The sequence below is a fragment of the Vipera berus genome (genome assembly GCF_964194415.1).
Source record: "Vipera berus genome assembly, chromosome: Z".
Classification (NCBI taxonomy): Eukaryota; Metazoa; Chordata; class Lepidosauria; order Squamata; family Viperidae; genus Vipera; species Vipera berus.
The window spans coordinates 24,822,076-24,843,464 of NC_138205.1; the positions used below are offsets into that span (position 1 = coordinate 24,822,076).

The 21,389-nt window shown below is 41.1% G+C and overlaps 1 protein-coding gene across 1 annotated transcript; it reads right to left on the minus strand.

Moving 5' to 3' along the window:
* Positions 1 to 10,421: 10,421 nt before the first annotated feature.
* Positions 10,422 to 20,747, minus strand: LOC308678736 (olfactory receptor 14J1-like; the record flags this gene model as incomplete). The annotated part of the gene is made up of 2 exons (XM_081345968.1): positions 10,422 to 11,284; positions 20,657 to 20,747. The coding sequence occupies 2 exons, from the start codon at positions 20,745 to 20,747 to the stop codon at positions 10,422 to 10,424; spliced, it is 954 nt and encodes a 317-aa protein (XP_081202094.1).
* Between the last annotated feature and the right edge of the window lie 642 nt (positions 20,748 to 21,389).

A 21,389-nucleotide genomic window follows, 5' to 3' on the forward strand; every position in this document is an offset into this window, starting at 1 on the left:
ATTTCCTGACAATTCTTCAGCGTGTTTGGCAACCTCTGAATGAATTGAATCTTCAACCCTCAGGGTTTTTGTTGGCTGTATGGTCTGCACAGCTCCTCCTGTGGCTTTGTTGGCCATGATCTCGTCCTGAGCTTCTGAGAAAGCGAGGTTGGGTCTCGCGAACAATCTTTGTTTTAATGTTCTGTCTCTGAGACCGCAGACAAGCCAGTCTCTCAGGCATTCCTCTAAGTTCAAAAACTTGCAAAGGCGTGTGGCCTGCCTTTGTTGTTGTTAGCTGCGAAGTCGTGTCCGACCCATCGCGACCCTATGGACAACATTCCTCCAGGCCTTTCTGTCCTCTACCATCTTCTGGAGTCCATTTAAGCTCACGCCTACTGCTTCAGTGACTCCATCCAGCCACCTCATTCTCTGTCGTCCCCTTCTTCTATTGCCCTCGATCTTTCCCAGCATTAGGCTTTTCTCCAGTGAGTCCTTCCTTCTCATTAGGTGGCCAAAGTATTTGAGTTTTAGCTTCAGGATCTGGCCTTCTAAAGAGCAGTCAGGATTGATCTCCTCTAGGACTGACCGGTTTGATCGCCTTGCAGTCCAAGGGACTCGCAGGAGTCTTCTCCAGCACCATAGTTCAAAGGCCTCAATTCTTTGGCGCTCAGCCTTTCTTATGGTCCAGCTTTCACTGCCATACATTGCAACTGGGAAGACCATAGCCTTGACTATACGCACTTTTGTTGTCAGGGTGATGTCTCTGCTTTTTAGTGTGCTGTCTAGATTTGCCATGGCTTTCCTCCCCAGGAGCAAGCGTCTTTTAATTTCTTGGCTACAGTCCCCATCTGCAGTGATCTTGGAGCCCAGGAAAATAAAATCTGTCACTACCTCCATTTCTTCCCCATCTATTTGCCAGGAATTGAGAGGGCCAGATGCCATGATCTTGGTTTTCTTAATGTTAAGTTTCAACCCAAGTTTTGCACTCTCCTTCTTCACCCGCAACAAGAGGCTCTTTAGTTCTTCTTCACTTTCTGCCATTAGAGTGGTATCATCTGCGTATCTTAGGTTGTTGATATTTCTTCCGGCAATCTTAATTCCAACTTTTGATTCATCTAGCCCTGCCTTTCTCATGATGTGCTCTGCATATAAGTTAAATAGGCAGGGCGACAGTATACAGCCTTGCCGGACTCCTTTCCCAATTTTGAACCAATCAGTGGTTCCATGTCCAGTTCTCACTGTTGCTTCTTGACCCGCATATAGGTTTCTCAAGAGACAAATAAGATGGTCTGGTACTCCCATCTCTTTAAGAACTTGCCACAGTTTGTTATGATCCACACAATCAAAGGCTTTAGCATAGTCAATGAAGCAGAAGTAGATGTTTTTCTGGAACTCCCTAGCTTTCTCCATGATCCAGCGTATGTTGGCAATTTGATCTCTAGTTCCTCTGCCTCTTCGAAATCCTGCCTGTACTTCTGGTAGTTCTCGATCCACATACTGCTGAAGTCTAGCTTGTAGGATTTTAAGCATGACTTTACTAGCATGAGAAATGAGTGCAATGGTGCGATAGTTTGAACATTCTTTGGCACTGCCTTTCTTTGGAATTGGAATGTAAACTGATCTTTTCCAATCCTGTGGCCACTGTTGAGTTTTCCAAATTTGCTGGCAAATTGAGTGTAGCACTTTTACTGCACTGTCTTTTAAGATTTTGAATAGCTCAGCTGGAATACTGTCACCTCCACTAGCTTTGTTGTTGCTCAGCTTTTCTAAGGCCCACTTCACTTCACATTCTAGGATGTCTGGCTCGAGGTCAGTGACCGCCTCATTGTGATTATCAGGGACATTAAGCTCATTCTTGTATAGTTCTTCTGTGTAATTTTGCCACCTCTTCTTAATCTCTTCTGCCTCTGTTAGGCCCCTGCCATTTTGGTCCTTTATCATGCCCATTTTTGCATTAAACGTTCCCTTCATCTCTCCAATTTTCTTGAAAAGATCTCTGGTCCTCCCTATTCTATTGTTTTCTTCTATTTCTTTGCACTGTTCATTTAAGAAGGCATTCTTATCTCTTCTAGCTATTCTCTGGAATTCTGCATTCAATTGGGCATATTTATGTTTTTCTCCCTTGCCTTTCGCTTCCCTCCTTTCCTTAGCTATTTGCAAAGCTTCCTCAGACAGCCATTTTGCTTTCTTGCATTTCTTTTTGTTTGGGATGGTTTTGGTTGCTACCTGTTGTACAATGTCGCGAACCTCTGTCCATAGTTCTTCAGGCACTCTGTCTATCAGATCTAATTCCTTAAATCTATTTGTCACCTCTACTGTATATTCAACAGGGATATGATTTAATTCATACCTGAGTGGCCTAGTGCTTTTCCCTACTTTCTTCAGTTTAAGCTTAAACTTTGCAAGGAGAAGCTCATGGTCTGAGCCACAGTCAGCTCCTGGTCTTGTTTTTACTGACTGTATAGAGCTTCTCCATCTTTGGCTGCAGAGCATATAGTCAATCTGATTTCTGTGATGACCGTCTGGTGATGTCCATGTGTAGAGCCGTCTCTTGGGTTGTTGGAAAAGAGTGTTTGCTATGACCATCGTATTCTCTTGACAAAATTCTATCAGCCTGTGCCCTGCTTCATTTTGTACTCCAAGGCCAAACTTGCCTGTTATTCCGGTTATCTTTTGGCTTCCTACTTTAGCATTCCAATCCCCCATGATGATGAGGACATCATTTTTTGGTGTTAGTTCTATAAGGTGCTGTAGGGCTTCATAGAACCGGTCAATTTCATCCTCTTCAGCACTGGTGGTTGGGGCATAGACTTGGACTACTGTGATATTGAATGGTTTGTCTTGGATTCGAACTGAGATCATTCTGTCATTTTGAGGATTGTATCCCAGTATTGCTTTTCCTACTCTTTTATTGACTATGAAGGCTACTCCATTTCTTCTGAGGGATTCTTGCCCGCAGTAGTATACCTGATGGTCATCTGAATTAAATTCACCCATTCCTGTCCATTTTAGTTCGCTGATACCTAAGATGTCGATGTTCAGTCTTGTCATCTCTTGTTTGACCACGTCCAGCTTTCCTTGATTCATGGATCTTACATTCCAGGTTCCTATGGAGAAAAAATCTTTACAGCATCGGACTTTCCTTTCACCACCAGACACATCCACAGCTGAGCGTCCTTTCGGCTTTGGCCCAGTCGCTTCATTCTTTCTGGCGTTACTAGTACTAGCCCTCTGCTCTTCCCCAGTAGCATATTGGACGCCTTCCGACCTGAGGGGCTCATCTTCCAGCGTCATATCGTTTTGCCTTTTGGTACTGTCCATAGGGTTTTCATGGCAAAGATACTGGAGTGGGTTGCCATTTCCTTCTCCAGTGGATCACGTTTTGTCAGAACTCTCGGCTATGACCTGTCCGTCTTGGGTGGCCCTGCACGGCATAGCTCATAGCTTCGTTGAATTACGCAAGCCCCTTCGCCACGACAAGGCAGTAATCCATGAAGGGGAGGCAGTAATCCATGAAGGGCCTGCCTTAGGCCCACAATAAATTCTGATGCTGTCTCCCCGGGTAGCTGTACTCTCTGATCAAACTTAAAATGCCATGCCATCTCTGACATTTTCGTCTGAAAATGTCCTGTCAGCTTCCTTTTGAGATCTGCAAATGATATATTTTTCACCCTCAAATGTAGAGTCATATAAAATAATTATGTTTTGTAATATTTTATGTTGTTTTAATTTTAAGATAATTATGAAAACTTAATTGGGAAGAATTGTAGTAGTGCTTACTGAAATTTTGAAGGTTATGATTTGCTATTTGGTTGGTATGTATATCTATTGTGTGATAAGAAGGTGGATAATGTGTTTAAGGTATATACTTTGTGACATGCTCTGTTGCAAGTTTGGGAAAAACTATAGATGAAAGCTAACTTGTAAGCTACTTTTATGGGCAATAATGAAACACGTAATAGAAAATATAAAAATGATGTGATTACATATATAAAAAATTTAAGTTTGGAAAGTAATGTATGGTACTTGAAGCTGTATAATATATTAAGAGAAGGAAAGATTTCATAAATTTGGTTTTAGTATGGAAATTTAAAGCCCAGCTGGATAGAATAGAAAATTGTTTTTTTTAATGATTGATGTAAATTTGTTTTGTCTGTAATTGTTTTTATTGGGTATTTTTATTGACACTATTTTTGTGGATATCAAGTGGATGTTGAATTTAACTACGGCAGTAAGACTTTTAGTAAAAAGGAAGAACTACCGATTATAGAAGAATGGACTGTAAAGTTTTCAATTTGGAGGATATGGCAAAGACTTTAGTGTACCTGAAAGACTATCTGCAACAGAGAGATACTATGGAGTAAATATGGGACTAAAAAGTATTATCCAGCATTTAATTATTGATGTGATATTTATACTGTTTGGAGTTAATTTATATGAGTTAAAGTGCAATAGTTTTGATAGTTTATGATTGTTTGCATAAGGTAGATTATAATTGTTTGTATTCTTATACCCTGTACTTAGCTCTGGGAAGTTGGGGAGGGGGGAAGGGGAAGGGAGGGAGGGGCTGGGGAGGGTTGGTGAGTGGGATGGGGGTGGGAGGGGAGGGGGTTGGGAGGGGTTTTGTTTTGTTAAAAATAAAATGTATTGTAAAACTTTTCAATAAAAAAAAAGAGATCTGCAAATGATACGGCTTCGATGGGCGTTGGTATAAAGAGATTCTCAGCTTGGTCAAACGTTGCTGGTCTGCAAACACACAGCAACATGGCAGCTTTTAGGCCTTCCTCTGCAATCTGGTTAGCACGTAGATAGTTTTCTACCTGCGAGAGGTAAGATGGCCAATCTTCTGGATGCTTGATGTCAAACTCTCTGAGTTTTCCGACCTTCGGCATCTTCCTTGATTCTTATGCTCATGGATCCTGCTTTGAAGCCTCAGGAATGCTTTCACTGAGCATGTGGCTGCCAGTGTAGTATTACTAGCCAACCTGGAGATGGGGGGGAATGCCTCTTCTTGCTGACCCCTTGCTGACTTAAGCTCTTTCAGGCAGTGAAGCAGGATCCCACCTTCATCGCCACTATTATGTCGTGGGCTTGGGTGAGCAGGAATTAATACAGACAGTTGTTCATAGAGCAACACATCCTTTATTGGTTATGACAGAGCTTAACCTGGTCTGTGCCCAGCCACTACATATATAGATGCAGCAATTTATACCATGGCCTCTAGGCGGTGGCCAATAGGTTTGAAGCAACCTATTGCTACCCTAGAGGCAACCAATAGCAGCACTGGAGACAGGTTGTCTGAGGAGCTGGGAGCTGTTAGTCAGCTTCCCTGCTCAAACAGCCTTCCAGCAATTACCACGTGGTGTTCCATTAACAAAGCAAGCCCAATACATTACACCCCTCCCCCATAGAATGAACAAATATTATAGCAACAACATAAAGTAATTACACCAATACAATTTTACAAAAAGTATGACAATGGTGTGAGAAAACAGGTTTCCTCTTAGCTAATACAGGTGTTTCCTAGCTAGCAGCTCCATAAGGTACTTACAACATTATAGCATTATTATTTCAGGACAAAATCTTGCAGATAAGCAGGAGGTTTGCGAGCCCTTGTGGAACACCTGGGGGACCCAGGCACTTACTGGCCTACCAGCTTGCCCACTGGGCTGGGTAGACCAGTGTCCCTCAGTTCAAGTGAATCAGGATGGTTCAGTGATCTCTGGCTGGCCTTTTCAGGTTGGCCCACCCCCGAGTCAGTTTGTTCAGCAGAGTTAGCACAGCAGCTGTAGAACTCAGGTTGGCTTTCTCTGTCAGGAGACCCATGTTGCACTTCTGGGCTTTCCTCCCCTACAGCCAATCCCCATTGCTTTGGCTGTTTGAGCCTTCAGAATCTATGCATGGATGGGCCTGGCTGCCGGTTTGAAGCCCTTGGTAAGGACTTATGATGAAGTCCTCGCTTTGTGGCTGTTCTGGAAAACGCTTCCTAAGCTGATTGATATGGCGACGGACAACTCGCCCGCCCTCTAGACCCACTTTGTATGAGAGAGGGCCTGATGTTTTAGTGATTTTTCCTGGCACACACAAGTTCCCATGCCCATAGTTTCTGGCCCACACCCCGTCGCCCACTTGCAGAGCCCTCGGGGGTTTGGGGCAAGAGGCTTCTGCTGCTACCTGGTCTGGGTGCAACCTGTCCAGTTTCGTGATCAGTCACCTCCCCTAGCGCAGCACTGCTGGGCTTTCCCCAGTAGCCATGTATGACGTGGAATATTGGCAAAGCAAAAAATCAGCCAGTCTGTGGTGCCAGTCCCCAGTCACTATACGCCTCAGCGACTCTTTTGCGGTGTGCACCATGCATTTGGCTTGACCATTAGTAGATGGGTGAAATGGGGCTGACGTCGCATTCCTAATGAGCTTTGCTCTCAGGAACGCCCGAAATTCTGCCACAGTAAATTGGGTCCCGTTATTGGACACTACGACGTCCGGCAGCCCGTGTGTGGCAAAGAGTTTCCTAAGCACCTGGATGATCCTAGCATTGGTCATCTTTTCAATTGGTATAACTTCTAGCCATTTAGAGTGGCTGTCGACCACTAGAAGAAAGAGCTGCCTGAGAGGGCCCAGCGAAGTCTCTGTGAATCCTAGACCAGGGAGTGTGAGTCTCCTCCCACCTGTGAACTGGAGCATGTGGCATTTCAGGCCTTGATTGCTGGCATGTATAACATCCATGCACCTGGGCCTCAATGGCTTTACCTAATCCTGGCCACCATAAATAGCTTCTAGCCAATGCTTTCATGTGAACAATACCTGGATGGCCTTCATGAAGTGATTGCAAAACCCTGTCTCTTAGTGAGGTAGGAACTATGACCCTGTTCCCCCAAATAATACAACTCTTGTGAGCTGATAGCTCATGTCTTCTTGTAAACTAGCTCTGAAACTCAGGGCCTGGGCTTTTATCTAGCCACCCTGTGTGTACCCATGAAAGCACTCTACTTAGTGTCTTGTCTGCTGCTGTTTCTGCGGCTATGTCCCCTGCATGGAGGGGAAACTCTGGCAAGTCCTGAATGGACAAAACGCAGGCCACTGGGGCTGGATCTGGTTCAATTTGTGGCAGTGGAAGCCTGCTCAGGCCATCTGCATGGCCCATATCCTTGCCGGGTTTGTGAATCAGCTTAAATGTATAAGCTGATAAAAAAATGGACCATCTCAGCATCCTAGGGGATAATATGTCGGGAGTCTGTCTGTCTGTAGTGAATAACCCAAAAGCTGTTTATAGTCTGTGAAGACCATGAAGTCCTTGCCGTATAAGTAGTCATGGAATTTTTTAACTCCAGCTACAATGGCCAATACCTCCTTGTCAATTTGAGCGTAATTACACTCAGCAGAGGACAGTGTCCTTGAATAAAAAGCAATTGGAACTTGAGTTCCATCTTTCTCTAAGTGACTTAAGACTGCACCCACCCCATATGGGGACGTGTCACACGCTAAGCAAACTGGTTTAGACTCCTTGAAATGAGTGATGGTGGAACTGACCGATAGAAGTGCCTTCAATTCCTGAAAACTCTTTTCGTGAATGCTATTCCACTTCCATGAAGCATTTTTATGTAAGAGTCTGTGAAGTGGCTCCGCCACTGCAGCCTTGTTAGGAAGGAACATGTGGTAAAAATTGAGGAGGCCCAGGAATGCCTGCAGCTCTTCTTTAGTTTTAGGGCTAGGTGCCATCTGAATGGCTTTTACTTTAGACTCAGCAGGGTGAATGCCATCAGCATCAATGCAAAACCCCAAGAATTCAGTTGAAGGGACCCCAATACTGCACTTATTTTTTTAAAAGTTTGAGGCCTGCTTCTTGCAACCTTTGCAGGACAGCTCTGAGCCTCCTTGCTAGCACCTCAGTGGATTCTCTGGCAATAAGCAATTCATCAAAATAGGGGTAAACCCCCAGAATGCCCTTGAGTGTACGTTCCATGATGCCCTGAAAAATTCCTGGGGCTACACTGACCCCAAATTGCAGGTGCTTTACTTTAAACAACCCCCTGTATGTTACAATTGTCTGTGCTGTTGCCATGGCCTCATCAACAGGCATTTGCCGATAGGCCTGAACCAAATCTAATTTCACAAAAATGGTGCCACCCTGCAAGGCTTCCAGGAAGTGGCTTACTACTGGAACTGGGTATGAGTGTTGTTTGAGGGCCTGGTTAATTGTGCATTTATAATCTGCACAGATTCTGAGTTCCCCATTGGCTTTTTGTGGTGTTATAATTGGAGTTTCCCATTCCCCACCGTCTACTGATTGCAAAATGCCCTGTTCAACAAGTTTATCTAATTCAGTGTCTATTTTGTGCTTGAGGGCAAATGGGACCCTATGAGGCTTAATCCTGACTGGCGCTACATTCTGGTCTAGTTTGAATGCTATTGGCGTGTTACCAGAGCTGAATCAAATACATCTGCAAATCCCTTGCATACTGTCTCTAGACTTGCGACTTGTGTCCGGTTGATTCCGGTTACCTTGATGCCTAGCGCATCAAACCAATCGAGCCTAATTAGGCTCGTTCTCTGGCCTCCTACTACAACAACATCCAGGTGCCCTGAAAACCCCTTAAATTTAATGGCTAGAGTGGCTTCACCCTTGACTGCGACTCTGGCATTCTAGAAATCAGTTAGTATGATGTCAGAAGGCCTCAGCTTGGCCCATCTCTTACTGTGACTACAAACGAAATTAAATGTTTCAAGGGAAATAATAGAAACGGTGGAGCCTGTGTCCAGCTCCATCTTACAGGCAACCCCTTGCAGCTCCACCTGAAGTCTATACTTGGGCTTAATCAGGCGGCGGGCCCCAGTATGGCAAACGCTTCTGCGACTGGAGCAAAACCCCATGCTGTACGGCCCTGGGGCCCCAGTACCTCTCCTGGTCAGATCTTCCGACTGGCGATTCGCAGGCCAGTCCCTCTGGCAACCTCTGCAGACAGACGCGATGTGGCTGGTCTTCCCACAGGCCTGGCATGTAGCAGTCCGGAACCTACAGTCCAAGCATTGGTGGCAGCCGCCACAACCTGGACATCTACAAAAGGGATCTGCCTTGTAAGTAGTCTCTTGTTGCTTGTTGCTGTGACGCTGTTGGTTGGGTTGTCTGTGTAACTTGTCGACTTCTGTGTCTTCTTTGGGGCCTTCTGTGTGTTCGGCATCCTCGTGGTGGATGGCTTCTTTGCATTGTGCAGTTTTGGCAAGCTGAATAGCTTGTATGGCTCCGCCGGCACCTTTGTCCACCATGACTTCCTTCTGTGCCTCCAAAAATGATAGGACCTCTCTGGCAAAAAGCTTCTGCTGTAGCTCTCAGTTATGGAGGCCACAGACAAGCCATTCTCATAGTCTCTCCTCGACATCGGAGAACTAGCACAGGCATGCAGCCTGCCTCAAGGCTGTGATGTACTCAGATGTGGTTTCTCCCTCTTTCTTTATTCTTTGCTCAAAGGCATAGCGCCAAGCGATCACTGGCTGGAAATGTTCTCCGAGCTTCTTTTTCAAATCCGCAAAGGATACGGACTAACAGCGTTGGCATGAACAGGTTCTCGGCTAAATCGAACATTGCTGAGCCACACACACAAAGTAGCATGGCAGCCTTCAGTCCGTCCTTGGCAACCTGGTTCGCTTGAAGGTAGTTCTCAACCTGGGACAGGTACAAAGGCCACTCTTCTGGCTGTTTGATGTTGAATTCTCTCAGCTTTCCAACCTTGGGCATTCTGGTCTTTGCGGCTGGTTCTCAGCATCTTCGAATCCTGCTCTTCTGTTGCCCAGGGACTGGTCCTCTGAGCACGTGGTCGCTAGCATGGGTAAGCTAGCCGACCATAGGGGGGAATTGCTTTTCCCGCTAGGCGTGTGCTGCCTCTCCCCTAGTGACTTTCAGCTTCGAAGGAGAAGCAGGATCCCACCTTCGTCGCCAGTGTTGTGTACTGAGTTTGTTGCGCAGGATTGAAGACGAGGCGAGTGAGTTCAGCAAAGATCATGGTTTATTGCTTGCAGGATCTGAACTAAGGAACAGGGCTGCAGATGCAGCAATTTATACCCTGGCCTCTAGGCGGTGGCCAATAGGTTTGAAGCAACCTATTGCTGCCCTAGAGGCAACCCATAGCGGCGCTGGAGATGGGTTGTCTGAGGAGCTGGGAGCCGTTAGCCAGCTTCCCTGCTCAAACAGCCTTCCATCAATTACCACGTGGTGTTCCCTTAACAAAGCAAGCCCAATACATTACAATAACTTTATTAACATTCCATTAAAATTAACAGAGATTAATTAGATGAAAACCACTTGCATAACCAGTTTTTCCTTCCCCTCCTTTTTGCTACATTTCCTTAAATATCAATTTACACTTAAATTATCCCACTAATGAAGAATATAGTCCAGTATTATCATAACTAGAATTTATAATGTTTTTCATCCAGTATTTTGATGCCTACAAATGAAAAGTCAAAGATATTTTCTTGGATAATTGTGACAAATTTAATAGCTTTAACAAGGCAATGTTAATGTCCTTGTTTCTTAAACTATAAATTATAGGATTCAAAAGAGGTGGAGCAATGGAATATAATACAGTTGTGATTAAATCTGGTGAACCAGAGGGAGGCCTCAGATGAGCAACAAATACACAAAATAAGAAAATTGAAACAACAATAATATGAGGCAAGCAAGTAGAAACAGCTTTTTTTCTTCCTTCCAAAGAATGAATTTTCAACACAGCATTAAAAATTAACACATAAGTTATAATGATAAAGAAAAAACAGCCTATGCCTATGACACAAATTATTACAATTAGTTTGATTTCATTTTGATTTAAACCATTACAGGTAAGTTTAAGTAGCTGTGGGATTTCACAGAAGAATTGTTTGATTATGTTGGAACACAAAGGGACTCCAAAGATAAAAATAGTATGCAACAACGCACTAAGAAGACCACTAATCCATACAGCAAGAATCATGTAAATGCAGACTTGTTTGTTCATTATTCTTCCATAGTGTAATGGATTGCAAATAGCAACATAGCGATCATATGCCATGACTGGGAGTATCCAAAAATCAGATCCCATAGAGAGAACAAAAAAGAAAAGTTGACAAACACATCCCAGATAAGAAATGTGTCTTGTGTTCATGAGAATATTGGTCATGGATTTAGGGACAGTGACTGAAGCACTCATAAGGTCTTGTATGGCCAAGCTCAACAGGAAGAGGTACATGGGAGTATGCAGGTGATGGTTGAAAATGATTGCAAAGATGATGATGAGGTTCCCTGTTAAAATTGCTAAATATAACACCAAGAAAGCTAAGAAGTATAATATCTGTATTTCTCGTATTTCTGAGAAGCCAAAGAGCAGAAAATCAGAGATTGTTGATTGGTTATCCATGTTTTATACTACAGCACACGATTTACCTGGAAAAATACAGAGGTACAAGCTATTTTAAATGCCATCCATTTTATGTCAGATAATTAATTTAATTGGGATAAACAAGAGCTGATTGAGTAGCCTGTATATTAACACTGCTTTTTGTAATAGAACTAGGATAAGAATCTCATCATTTCTATATAATATTTTACCTACATTCCATCAGGCTAATGTTTATGACTGTGCCTAACATAGCACCTTTCATTTGAATCCTAATATTGCTTCCCATTCCACATTAATTCATGAGTATGTAAATTAGGGTTTAAATCCAATATTTTTACATCATTACTTCAGTAAAAGAAAGTTTTCCAAATATTTGATCTTATCTCCTTAGGTTATGCTGTCAATTACTGATATCTCTTAATTTCTACAATGTGGTTTAGATAGCTCTTAGAGATGAATGTATTTTTAAATGTGATTGAAATAATATTAAACATAAATTTAAGCAGCTAGATATATGGAACAAGAATTTTTAGATCTATAGAATTTGTGAAATGACATGGATATGGATTAATTTAATTTAAAGCTGAAGAGGAGAAATAGTGAATTTCCTATAAGTGTGCCTACTCCCATTTCATGTGTTTTTCACTCAATTTTATTTCCAGTACATAATTCTGAATGGGTTGATTGGACTTTTGCTTTTAAATGATGACAGTTACAAGACATTTTTTCCAAATATTTGAGGATTGAAATGTTCATAATTGTGTGTTTGATTAATACATTAATTTATAGGAGCCCACCATCCTGACAATAATATGTTAATAATATCTGATCAAATCAACCTCTAGTTGTCCCTCTTGTGTCAGAAAGTTTGTTATAAAAATATTAGAAATAATACATCTGACATTGCCATTGTGTTTTGATGTTTATTTGAAACTGAAGCTAGGAAAATAAATTGACTTTGTTCATACTTGTGACAAAGCTAAAGAACTTGCTTTAAAAAAAGAAAAGAAAGTATATCAACTGAAATGCAATTTTCCTTCAGTACTTACCTTAATGCAAATTTGTCAATAGAATCTTTCTTTCTTTCTTTCTTTCTTTCTTTCTTTCTTTCTTTCTTTCTTTCTTTCTTTCTTTCTTTCTTTCTTTCTTTCTTCAGTGTAAATATAATATAAATGAAATATTTGTGCAATTAATTGCAACTCTGAATCTGTATAACTTTTTAAACAGGTATTCTACTCTGTGAGAGGAAACATAAGAACTGGATTTAGTTTAAAAAGCATACTTCAAAAAAAAGGAATACAATCAAACTTTATTCATCTGTCTGTGCCATTAGAATGAACATTTGTGTGTGTGTGTGTGTGTGTGTGTGTGTACGCGCGTGCACCTGTAAAACACTAAAAAACCCGAGAGTATTCTACATTTCTTCTATTGACTATTCTTACCAGAAAGGCTGCTGTAAAATAGATTGCCACAGAAAAAAGTGAGTATTTATTATGGTTGAATCCCCTTTTGATTTTCTGTTTTCCCTTTGCTCTCTAAATTGATTTTAAAATTTTGTATGCATGCATATGCACATCCATATGCCATACAAGTGTGGAGGTGCAAGTGATGTAACAAAACTTTCTCAATTTGCATTTAGACAAGTGATATTCATATCAGCTTCCTGAGGAAGCAAAAAACAACTTTATTATTTGCTAAATACTTAGCTTTACTGGTGGCTTACATATATTTGCCTTCATATATGTTTTTTGGCCTCTGAATGCAAATTTAGCCCCTAGCATTAAATTTTCCTCACTCATGCCTGATGTTTTTAAAATTTGTCAAAGGAAGAGATTTTGACCAAAGAGGGAGGCATATTTAACATCTCTTTGCTGCCCTTGGAGAGCTTATTTATCCAACAAGGGTTTAGTTTAATTGTTTCAAATAATTTATCCCCAAGATTCAGTGCCAAAGAATCATACAGGGAAAAGAAAACCTATTTGGTCTTAATTTTGTTTTTCCCTTTGTAATTAGGAGATATATTCTGTGAGATGTGAAAATGATAAGAAACAAATCACAGCTATTGCCTGCCTGCCTGGCTGCCTGCCTGCCTGCCTGCCTGCCTATCTATCTATCTATCTATCTATCTATCTATCTATCTATCTATCTATCTATCTATCTATCTATCTATCTATCTATCTATCTATCTATCTATCTATCTATCTATCTATCTATCTTACTTTATAAGTAACTCATAAAAGCATAATATTTTCATCCTCCTCCAGTTTTCCCAACCACAACTCCGTGAGATGGGTTGAGCTGAGATAGTGTGACTGGTCCAAAATCACCCAGCTGGCTTTCATTCCTAAAATGAAACTTGAAGTCACAATCTCCTGGTTTCTAGGCTAACACCCTAATGCCATCTTGTTCTTCAGAAGTGAACATATTCAGGTTGCAATGCTGACTGCTTTGGTAGTGTTTGAGATACAGTTGTGTTAGAGATACTACTGCAAATTGAGATGATGAATTTATGTTGTTACATTTATTGACCTTTACCTTACAGAAAAATGGAAATCTGACCAGTCAATGTACACAGTACTTTACTTTCAAAGCCCTGATATTTACATCAGATAAACAAATGATTTTGCAAGACTTTTCAGCATATCCATTTTAGAACTTCCCAGTCTCAAAGCTTAATAGATTCATCCTTAATAATGGTTGGCAAGACATTCTTTTCTTCAATTCTTTCTCACATTCTTCTTCAAATATATTTTGTTTGACTGGGGCTGAGCACTTCCATTTTTATTTCATCATCAAAAATATACAAATGTTACAAAATATATATTTTTTAATCCCATTGATATCCCGCCCTTCTCCGAAGACTCAGGGCGGCTTACAATCTAAGCACAAATCAATGTGCTTAGCAATAGCCTTCATTCTATGTATATGCTTGCTTATTAGGGCTTTCGCCCCCCCCCCAAGCGGCATTTTTACAAAGTCAGCTTATTGCCCCCAACAATCTGGGTCCTCATTTTACCTACCTCGGAAGGATGGAAGGCTGAGTCAACCTTGAGCCTGGTGGGATGCGAACCTGCACTAATTGCAGGCAGCTGGTATTACTTAAGGAGGCATTAGCCCACTGCTCCACCAAGGCTAATGTGTCTTATGTAAACTTCTTAGATCTTAAATTTCTATAAGCCAGTTTTTAGAGTAAAAGTTTGCACAACTGTAATAAGATAGTGGCTGGACAGTTGTGGACTGACAATCAGAGTACTGTATTGTTTTGAATAGTATAAAAAGTAAATTAACATTTTTCGGAACATTAATGTGGTCATTTAAGCATGATTAATTTTCTTAATTATTTTTGTCACTTTCTGACAGCAGCAGTGTTTTTTTTTGTAAAACTAATAATAATAAAAAGGTGCTGGTACTCACATACCAGTCAGGTATGAATTAAATCATATCCCCGTTGAATATACAGTAGAGGTGACAAATAGATTTAAGGAATTAGATCTGATAGACAGGGTGCCTGAAGAACTATGGACAGAGGTTCACAACATTGTACAAGAGGTAGCAACCAAAACCATCCCAAAGAAAAAGAAATGCAAGAAAGCAAAATGGCTGTCTGAGGAAGCTTTGCAAATAGCTGAGGAAAGGAGGGAAGCAAAAGGCAAGGGAGAAAAAGAAAGATACGCCCAATTGAATGCAGAATTCCAGAGAATAGCTAGAAGAGATAAGAATGCCTTCTTAAATGAACAGTGCAAAGAAATAGAAGAAAACAATAGAATAGGGAGGACCAGAGATCTTTTCAAGAAAATTGGAGAGATGAAGGGAACGTTCAATGCAAAAATGGGCATGATAAAGGACCAAAATGGCAGGGACCTAACAGAGGCAGAAGAGATTAAGAAGAGATGGCAAAATTACACAGAAGAACTATACAAGAATGAGCTTAATGTCCCTGATAATCACAATGAGGTGGTCACTGACCTCGAGCCAGACATCCTAGAATGTGAAGTGAAGTGGGCCTTAGAAAAGCTGAGCAACAACAAAGCTAGTGGAGGTGACAGTATTCCAGCTGAGCTATTCAAAATCTTAAAAGACGATGCAGTAAAAGTGCTACACTCAATTTGTCAGCAAATTTGGAAAACTCAACAGTGGCCCCAGGATAGGAAAAGATCAGTTTACATTCCAATTCCAAAGAAAGACAGTGCCAAAGAATGTTCAAACTATCGCACCATTGCACTCATTTCTCATGCTAGTAAAGTTATGCTTAAAATCCTACAAGCTAGACTCCAGCAGTATGTGGATCGAGAACTACCAGAAGTACAGGCAGGATTTCAAAGAGGCAGAGGAACTAGAGATCAAATAGCCAACATACGCTGGATCATGGAGAAAGCTAGAGAGTTCCAGAAAAACATCTACTTCTGCTTCATTGACTATGCTAAAGCCTTTGATTGTGTGGATCATAACAAACTGTGGCAAGTTCTTAAAGAGATGGGAGTACCAGAACATCTTATTTGTCTCTTGTGAAACCTATATGCGGGCCAAGAAGCAACAGTGAGAACTGGACACGGAACCACTGATTGGTTCCAAATTGGGAAAGGTGTCCAGCAAGGCTGTATACTGTCGCCTTGCCTATTTAACTTATATGCAGAGCACATCATGAGAAAGGCAGGGCTAGAGGAGTCAAAAGTTGGAATTAAGATTGCTGGAAAAAATATCAACAACCTAAGATATGCAGATGATACCACTCTAATGGCAGAAAGTGAAGAGGAACTGAAGAGTCTCTTGTTGCGAGTGAAGAAGGAGAGTGCAAAAGTTGGGTTGAAACTAAACATTAAGAAACCCAAGATCATGGCATCCAGCCCTCTCAATTCCTGGCAAATAGATGGGGAAGAAATGGAGGTAGTGACAGATTTTATTTTCCTGGGCTCCAAGATCACTGCAGATGGGGACTGTAGTCAAGAAATTAAAAGACGCTTGCTCCTCGGGAGGAAAGCCATGGCAAATCTAGACAGCACACTAAAAAGCAGAGACATCACCCTGCCAACAAAAGTGCGTATAGTCAAGGCTATGGTCTTCCCAGTTGCAATGTATGGCAGTGAAAGCTGGACCATAAGAAAGGCTGAGCGCCAAAGAATTGAAGCCTTTGAACTATGGTGCTGGAGAAGACTCCTGCGAGTCCCTTGGACTGCAAGGCGATCAAACCGGTCAGTCCTAGAGGAGATCAACCCTGACTGCTCTTTAGAAGGCCAGATCCTGAAGCTAAAACTCAAATATTTTGGCCACCTAATGAGAAGGAAAGACTCACTGGAGAAGAGCCTAATGCTGGGAAAGATTGAGGGCAATAGAAGAAGGGGACGACAGAGAATGAGGTGGCTGGATGGAGTCACTGAAGCAGTAGGCGTGAGCTTAAATGGACTCCAGAAGATGGTAGAGGACAGGAAAGCCTGGAGGAACATTGTCCATAGGGTCGCGATGGGTCGGACACGACTTCGCAACTAACAACAACACTCACATACATCATACAACCCGCCTTGCCTACCCCTACAAGGTTTACCTTTGTAGTTGGGAAAAAAAACCTTCAATTTTTAGTGTATCTAAAAGACTAGGATTTTGTTCAAGGTAAGTTAATACTATTAATATTACCATGCATTGTGTGGGTTTAAATTACAAGAAGGCATTTTATTAATCTTTTGGGACCTTTACCACTGCCATACCCATTTAGTTTAATGAGTGGAAATGCCAGCTTTCTATGTGGAATGAAATTGGCCCAATAAAACAAAATTTGGTTGCTTGTAAAAGATTGAATTATTTTTAAGAAGTTGTAAAACAAGGTGGAAAAATTTACATTTGAAGTTTAATATGGATATTGACTTCAAACAAATTAAAGTTGAAACTTTGTCAGTGAACAGATTACTTTTAATTTACCTTTAAGTTAAACCCAATTTAATAAATACATCTGATTAAACCTCATACCGTTACATTTGACCAATACTTAATTAATATATATATATATATATATATTAATAATAATAATACCTCCAAATCACAAGACATTGGCTTTATATTTATTCTTCCCCTCTGCAGTTTGAATATAAAGTATAAAAGACTAAAAAGAGATTTTTGTAGACATCCTAGCCTTTGAACTACCCAAGGAACTGAAATAGCAAAGTTTCGCTGTCGGGCAAGCTTCCATGCCAGCCGCCTTTCTTTCCTCTTGCTTTACCTCTTTTTAACCTCACACCCCACCTTCTGTAAGGGAAGGCAAAAGGCTCACTCACCCTCTTATGAAAGATGGCCTCCATATTTATGTGTCTCCCACCGTCACCATCGGCTTCCACACCATGTGGTCTAACCCAGCCAATCAAGCCATGCTCTGGATGTGGTGCTCTGGTGCCTCATGGCTCCTCTGAGATGAGGCAGACAGCACCAGAGGCGACCCCGCTCACACCGTACCACCAGCAGGGCATTTTCAAAAACAAACCAGGATAGGAAGGGAAACTATAGAAAAAGAACTTAACTCTGGAAAATCCATCGAAAAAAGGTGTCAGAACTCTGTTCCAGTGCATTCTAGGACAACGACAACAACAAAAAGCCTTGGACAGCACAGGTTTTTAAGCATGTTGTCTCACAACTCATGTAAGCACATCTGGGTGGATCCTGGTTGCCTTAAAACAGCTTCTGAATGATGCATATGCTTTCTTGAGGAGGCTTTAAAAAGACACAGTTTAATAGGAAAGGAAAGAGGTCTTTCCTAGTGTACTAACTAGAATGATTATCCATTTGTTAGGAGGAAAGTCCTGAAAACAAATAAACACAAGAAGAAGGAGCAACACTAGCAAAAGAACATTAACAGAGCAAGTGATGTTCAAATTTGCTAATAAGTTGCTCTTCTTTTCCCCCTGCTCAACCCCTTTCTATTTTGAAATATCAGTTTGTCCTGAGAAAAAGAAGAGGTAAAATAGAAAGGGAAAGCTAGACAGTTTCAAGAGGGGATAATTGGGGGCTGAATAGTACAATAAAGCAGAACTATCATTTAATGGGATTAAGGAGAGAAATAGCCTACAAAGATAAATTACAGAGAGCAAGGTAGAATAGTTGTTCCTATAAAACAGACATGTCAAACACAAGGCCCGGGGGCCGGATCCGGCCCACTAAGTGGTTTCATGTGGCCCACGAAGCCATCCTAGAAACAGTGAGGGAATGGCCCCCACTGCCTTGGCCCTGGCCCAGAGACCCTCCTTCTGCCAGAGACCCTCAGATCTGTCCCACTCCTGCTCAGGCCCCCATAGGCACCCTTGATATCTTTATCTTTATTAGACTTATATACCACCCTTCTCCCGTAGGACTCAGGGTGGTTCACAAGGTTTTTAAAATAACAATACAACAATTACAAAAATTAAGAACATATGTCTAATAAAGATAAAGATAAAGATAGGCACCCTTGATATGAACGATGTAAAGCTGGCCATGCCCACCCAGTAGGCCATATGTACTCTAGCCACACCCACCCAGTAGGCCACGCCCACCCTGGCCATACCCACCCAGCCCCCTGAGGGCAACCGCAATGCTGATGCGGCCCTCAATGAAATTGAGTTTGACACCCCTGCTATAAAAGGAAAAAACAGCAAGTATAGCCTCCCCCCCAAAAAAAACCCCACAGAATTAAGAGCTAGATATGAAAAACTATTTTAGTAATAACAACAGAAGATATATAGCAGAAAATATGACTGCATAAAAATAAAATGAAGTGTTAATCTTTTTCTTAGATACATTATATTCATCTAAACTTTACCAATTACAACTTCAGAGAGTTACTTCCTATCTATCTTACAACATTTCTACTCTTTAGAGATTTTTAGGTGGCCTTCAGTACCATAAATCATGATATCCTTCTGGCTAAGCTTAGGAAGTTGGGAGTGAAATACACAGTTTTACAGTCATTCTCTTTCTCAGAAGCCAGTGCTACTCATTGTCGATATAGCAGATTAGCCTAAATATCTGCTTTGGAGGGGGCCATAGTGAGGCTTCCACCCCATTCCTATTTAACATCTTCATCTTCCTAATGTGAATAGCATACGATTTATTAGCATACAATTAGGTATCATCTACATGCTGATAATGTTCCATTATTTCTGAATTTTTGCCCTGAACCATTCAAGCTGAACAGTATGAATAGAATAAAAAAAAAGGACTGGAGAACTGTAGCAAGACTGAGTGGCTGTGAGTTCTAGAAATCTTCCAGTTTTTAACTTCCCTACCAACAGATGTGTGCACAATTTAGGATTCTTCCTCAACTCACACCTCCTGTTCAATAAACAAATACAAGCTGTGGCTAGGTGAGCCTTTTCACAAATTCATGTTATATGTTATTTGCATCCTTTCCTAGGTCAGAAGGCATTACTCACAAGTACTCATGTCTTAATAATTTCTTAGTTGAAATATTAAAGGCTGCCCTTGAAACTATTAAGAAAATGCAATTGGGCCAGTAATACAATTACTGCATCAACTGCACTAACTTCAGAAAACTTTCAAGTAGATTTTAAGGTTCTGGTTTTCACTTTCAAACTATGCATGTGACAGAGTCAGGTAAATTCAGGAGAATTTATCTTTGAGAGCTTCTGCCTGTCCCACAACATCTGGCAGGGTGGGCATGACAAGACTTATGTGAAATAATATCACTTAGTGGAACCCAGAAAAGTTTCTATTTTTGTTATGGTGCCCATGCTGTGGAGCAATATTCTTCTTGAATTTTAGATTATCTTGACCCTGTTGGCTTCTGGAACCTCTTGAAATCTTACCTTTTCCTTTGGTTATTGGTGACAGGGTGTTAGTAAAACCTGGAATTTATATTTTGTTTCAGACTGTCAAATGGTAAGATTTTGTTTAAACTGATTGTTTGTTACGTTCATTGTTCAGTTATCCAGATATTCAGATTGGATTTGACATTTTTACCTACTTACCAAGTCCTTCTCAAGGACCTGTGGATGTTTGATGGTGTTACAGATATTGTCACATGATGTAAGCTATTCCAAGTAAAGGTTGTCTCTTGCAATTGACTAGTGGTGATGGTTTATTTATTTATTTATTTATTTTATTTTATTTTAATTCCATTTATATCCCGCCCTTCTCCGAAGACTCAGGGCGGCTTACAAACTTAGAAGTAGCCTTCATTCTATGTATATGCCTGCTTATTAGGGCTTTCACACACACCCCAAGCGGCATTATTACAAAATCAGCTTAATTGCCCCCAACAATCTGGGTCCTCATTTTACCTACCTCGGAAGGATGGAAGGCTGAGTCAAAATACAATTCAGCGAAAACACCAAAATAAAGCATCTGTAGTTCTCCTACTTCTGAGAAGTCAAAGAGCATAAAGCCAGATATACTGGACTGATTATCCTTGATTTGCAACATGGCACATTATGTTTCTAGAAAAAAAGAATAGAAAACTGAGTTTTATTTTGAAATCAGCTATTTTGAAATATCCTTCAGTGGTACAGATCTTGATAGCAGGACATCCATCAAAACATATTAAAAGTTTCACCTTTTGCAGTGAAGATTTTAGGCTTCATTCAGGAGGTCAGACAAACCACAAACCAATCAGCCTAACTTCAATACCTGAGAAGATACTGGAAAAGATAATTAAAAAAAGATCTAGAAACAAAGTTATAACTATAAGCCAGCATGGGTCAGTTAAAAACAGATCATGCCAAAACAATCTTATTTCATTTTTTGATCAGGTGACTAAATTGGTGGACCAGTGGAATGCTGTGGACGTGGTATACTTGGACTTCAGCAAGGCATTCGACAAAGCGGACCACAACCTACTTCTTGGAAAGCTTTAAAAAAGTGGGATAGACAGCATCACCATCAGATGGATTTTTAACTGGCTGACAAACTGCACTCAAAGAATAGTTCTTAATGGTACTATGTCTACATGGAGGGAAGTAAGCAGTGGGGTACCACAATGTTCTGTACTCTTCAATATTTTCATAAATGACCTAGATGAGGGAATAGAAGGGGAACTTATCAAATTTGCAGATGACATTAAGCTGG